The 4678-nt window shown below is 47.8% G+C and overlaps 1 protein-coding gene across 1 annotated transcript; it reads left to right on the top strand.

Moving 5' to 3' along the window:
- Nucleotides 1–306: 306 nt before the first annotated feature.
- C4H3orf80 (chromosome 4 C3orf80 homolog) lies at nucleotides 307–3289 on the top strand. Its single transcript, XM_030842376.2, has one exon. The coding sequence runs from the start codon at nucleotides 761–763 to the stop codon at nucleotides 1499–1501; it is 741 nt and encodes a 246-aa protein (XP_030698236.1). The 5' UTR covers nucleotides 307–760; the 3' UTR covers nucleotides 1502–3289.
- The last annotated feature ends 1389 nt before the right edge of the window (nucleotides 3290–4678 follow it).

Raw genomic sequence — 4678 nt, 5'->3', positions numbered from 1 at the left:
CCTTAGCCTCTCCGGAGAATTCTCTATCTGTTCTGGAGGTCTCCTGTGGGTACCGGATTTCAGCCCCTGGATCTGCCTGAAAGCAGAACCACCCGGCGGTCTCCAACCCCCCCAAGCTCTGGGACTGCTGCGGGGCTGCGCTAGCCATTAATGGCCATCATCCATTTTTAATCAGAAAGATCACAAGAAGGATAGTAAGCGAATCCCAGTCGCAGGTCAATTTAAATAACATTCCTGGGGAAATCCAATCACTTAAAACTGAAACACCTACGCGAGCAAGAGCCCCCGCCCGAGTGGCGGGGAAGAGCGAGACGGCCGACTTAATCAAGATCAGGGGGCTCCCAGGCTTAGCGCAGAGCTTTAACCCTTCCAGCCCCGGGGGGGGGCCAAGGGGGGCTTGGAAGAGCGCGGCCGGCCGGGGCCAAGATGCCCACGGCAGCCCCACGCAGGCTGCCCCTGCCATCTTGGGCGGTTCCGGACGCCCTGCGCCCGGCCTGGGCGGCTGGGCGCGCGGGGTTAAGGTCAGAAGCTCAGGAAGCTGTTCAGGCGCGGGAAGCGGCCGCCTCCCGCAGCCTCGGCGCGCCTCGGGCTCCTCCTTCCGCCCAAGCGTGGCCAAGTGAGGACTGCTCCGGCCGCAGGTAGCAGAGGCAAGGGAGGCGGCGCGCGGGACCCGAGCGGAGCGCCCGGGGAGGGACTGACGGACACGCGGACAGACGGATACCCCCGCGCCCCCGGACCTTAGTAACGGTACGCGCGGGCCATGTGGGGACCCGGGGTCACGGCCGAGGGCCTGTCGGTGGCGCCGGCGCCGCCACCGCTGCTGCCGCTGCTGCTACTGCTGGCGCTGGCGCTGGTGGCGCCCTCGCGGGGCGGCGGGGGCTGCGCGGAGCTGGCGTGCGGCGAGCGGGAGCGCTGCTGCGACGCGGCCAACGCCACCGCGGTGCGCTGCTGCAAGCTGCCGCTGCACGCTTTCCTCGACAACGTGGGCTGGTTCGTCCGCAAGCTCTCCGGGCTGCTCATCCTGCTGGTGCTCTTCGCCATCGGCTACTTCTTGCAGCGCATCATCTGCCCCAGCCCACGCAGGTACCCGCGCGGGCAGGCGCGGCCGGGGCCACCGGGGGGCGCCGGGCAGCCGGGGGCCGCGGGGCCGCCCGACGACGACGACGACGACGACTCGCCCGCGCTGCTGCGGGACGAGGCGGCCGCCGGCTCTCAAGACTCGCTGCTGGACAGTGGAGGCGGTGGCCGGGGCCGGGCAGGCGGCGGGCGCTCGGCCCCTTCCTGCGCCTCGGAGCACGAGCTGCGCGTAGTCTCGCCGGTCTTCCTGCAGCTGCCCAGCTACGAGGAGGTCAAGTACCTGCCAACCTACGAGGAGTCCATGCGGCTGCAGCAGTTCAGTCCCGGGGAGGTCGTGTTGCCCGTGTCGGTGCTCGGCCGCCCGCGAGGTGGAGGCGCCGGGGAGTCCGACGGCGGCGGCGAGCGCCGCTTCCCGCTCATCTGAGCGCCCGGGGCCTTGCGAGGACCACGCGGACAGAACCAGGCCGGGGGCTACGGGTGGGACGCAAGGCCGGGGTGGCCGCGGCCGCCGCCGCCAGTTGCCTCAGACCCCGCCTGTCGCCCGGAGACTGGGTTGGGGCCATCCCCACCCCCGCCTCCCCCGGGATGTTAAGTTTCCCTACGTTTCATTCGGTTCAAGGAAACGTTAGGCAAGCGCGGCGGGGGCGACAGCAGCAGACGAGGCCAGAGCGCAACTTTGGAGAACGTCCCCGCCCTAAGCCTCACCTCGGCTTGAGTTCACTTGTAAGTGCCTGCTTCCCGAATCAGAGAACATATGAGCTTCGGGGGAAGGGCAGTAACCTTTAGGGATGAAGCGAGAGGGACGCAGTTCCACTCCTTTCCCTCTCGCCTGGACAGGTCAAGGTCTCCCAGGATGGGCGGAGGGCGAGGAGGTGAGCCATGACTGGAGACTGATGCGCGCGGGTCTGGGAGAGCAGCACCTAGGTATGGTCGAATCCCTCCCTTGCGGAGAACCCAAGAAAACCCTTCCGTGTCTTCCTGGCCAAGCATAGTCACAGTTCACAGATTGGTGGGGGGAGAGCCGTGATATCCGGTTAGTTGCCGTACTTATGCAGCAATTACGCGTATCCAGGACCATACTCGTAATAAGGTACAGTTGAACTTTTGATTTTTCAGTAACTGAGAAGATATTTATATTTATTTGTCCTTTATTTTTATATTTTTACCATGTATTAAATAAACGCATTCGGAGGGTATCTCCACAGTTAATGACAAGATAATCATCTTAGCACCTTTTTTAGGCCTTAATGGCCCAGAAATTGTCTACACTCTATCATTACTGTTTAATAAAATGTTGGACATTATTTCATTTACAATGGGAAAAAGAAGAGGCATGGTCAAACGAGAAAACATGTGATTAAAAACATGAAGGATACCTTATTTTCACTATTTAAGAAGAATATATTTTATTTTTAGTACTGTGGCATAATATATAACTTTTTATAATAACCATACATTATGTATGTAGTCAAGGTCATAGTTATATGTAAAAAGCATTGATACATGTATGCCATACCACGAAGCATGATGTCACGCACTTTTCCCTCCATTTTCCATTTGGAATACACTTCACAACATTATACAAAGAATAATTTGTTGTGACTTGTGACTTTTGTTTAAAGCCATAATTGTGCAGTAAGGTACTACAGAAGGATTCAACCTATCTAAAGAAAAAAACGTGTCGTTGTATCAGTTCTACCATTCTGTGAAATGTCCTTTAAGCAAATGGTAATATAAAGTAATATATTAAAATGCATTATGTATAATGTACATATGCATATCGTCTGTGTACAGTAAACACATTGTATATCATATAATTATTCCAGTTTGTGATTATCAAGAAAGAAAAAGAAGGAAAACAAATACAAAAGGTTTCTCTTGGGGAAGGATGAGTATTACACTGAGAAAAATTACACAGTGGACCTCACACGTGTATCTAGACAAGTTGTTCTTATGATTGAAAAGTTCTGACAATCCTGAGAAATCTTAAAATATCTGAATTGTATTAGAAGAAAATTATTTGATTACTTTAAACTTTTTAAAGCTGATTGAAAAAGTCTGACAGTTCTAAGAAATCTTAAGATGTCTGAATTGTAAGAGAAGAGAATGGTTTACTCTAAACTTCTAAAAGCTAATGACCCTGTCATTAAAGAGAATCATTTGAAGTGTATTAAAACAGAAAACATTAAAATCTTTCTCTGTGCAAATTGTATTAGATGTGTGACTATATGGTAATGTATTAAAATATGAAATGTGTGTCTTTATCATTTAAAAGCAATTTTAAGCTGTGAATTGGCGAAAGCATCAGCAGTTGAGACTATATCAACTTTTTTGAGAATGGTACAGGATTTAATGAAATCACATTATATTGAATAATCACAAATGTTAATGTTACTCAAACACTACATTTTAATTGCATGTGGCTGTCAGTACCACCCACTGTTCAGACAAACCGGAAAGTTGCCTTATTCCTTTAAATGATTTATTCTTTGAGGGTACACTGTTTTAGACACTTTTAAAAACTCACCCATATCTGAAACATCTAACTGAATATCCAAGTACCAGTATATAAAGTATATCCTCTATGTTGTTACTACCAACATCTAGAAGTGTACAACAAAATCTTGTGAAAATACACTTAAAATGTGAACCAAGATGTTTTCCTTGTACCAGCTATGGAACACTTCTCTCCCTAAAATTCAGAATGTCTATAATGTGACACCAATCATGCAATGAAATTCTACTAAATTTTAAAGTTACAACAAGTTTTACACTTGTTTTTTTCCTACACATCACACAAGCTTTTATTCACATCCCCCAGTTCAATAAAAAATGAGTTTACTTTGGTTTTTTCCTTGTAATTCATTGATTTACCAAGCATGATTCTGTTCAGGCATAATTTTGTCGGGGGGGCGGAATCCTGAAAAGCTATTTTTATTAGTGATAAATTAACATATCTCAGGGCAATACACACACATATGCAACATACCATATTAATACACACAGAACCCATGTGTTCACAACAGTAGAATACCTGGATAGAAACATTTTTAAAGCACTAACGGCAATATCTTGGTGGTCAGTTTTATAGATTTCACCTGGAAGTTATTTATTACATAGAACTAGTAGAAAATAGAAAGGTAGATAATAGTTTTATTCTTTTACCTGAAAATAAATCATGATGAGATGCTGATTTTACTTATTTTTAATATTCTATATATAGTATAGAATGCAGATGTAGCTACATGGATACAGACATATCTATATAGATATATAGTCTGTGACTGATATCTTTTGCAGGGCTGCTACATACCATATCTTAAACAAAGCCACCTGGAAATGCCAGGTTCTCCAGTACTAACGAACTTTTGCTCCTGGTTTTCAGTTATCAAACTAATTCACGTACTAAAACATTTCAAACATTTTTATTTTCATTGACTTCTCATGAGTAGGGAAGTAATGGCCCTGGATATGTTAAGAATCCATCTGGAATGAGAGAAAACATGATTGATTTTCTAAATCGTGTGTGTATATATATATAATCACCAGTTGCTTAAAAGCAATTTGTAATGGTGTTGTTCAGTATCATAACCAAGAAGAA

This window comes from Globicephala melas, chromosome 4, assembly GCF_963455315.2.
Source record: "Globicephala melas chromosome 4, mGloMel1.2, whole genome shotgun sequence".
In the NCBI taxonomy this organism is placed as follows: domain Eukaryota; kingdom Metazoa; phylum Chordata; class Mammalia; order Artiodactyla; family Delphinidae; genus Globicephala; species Globicephala melas.
This window is presented reverse-complemented; position numbering and strand designations above follow the sequence as displayed.

Bases quoted from the DNA above. Each gene is read 5' to 3' on its own strand.
- C4H3orf80 (XM_030842376.2), top strand. From the start codon at position 761: ATGTGGGGACCCGGGGTCACGGCCGAGGGCCTGTCGGTGGCGCCGGCG.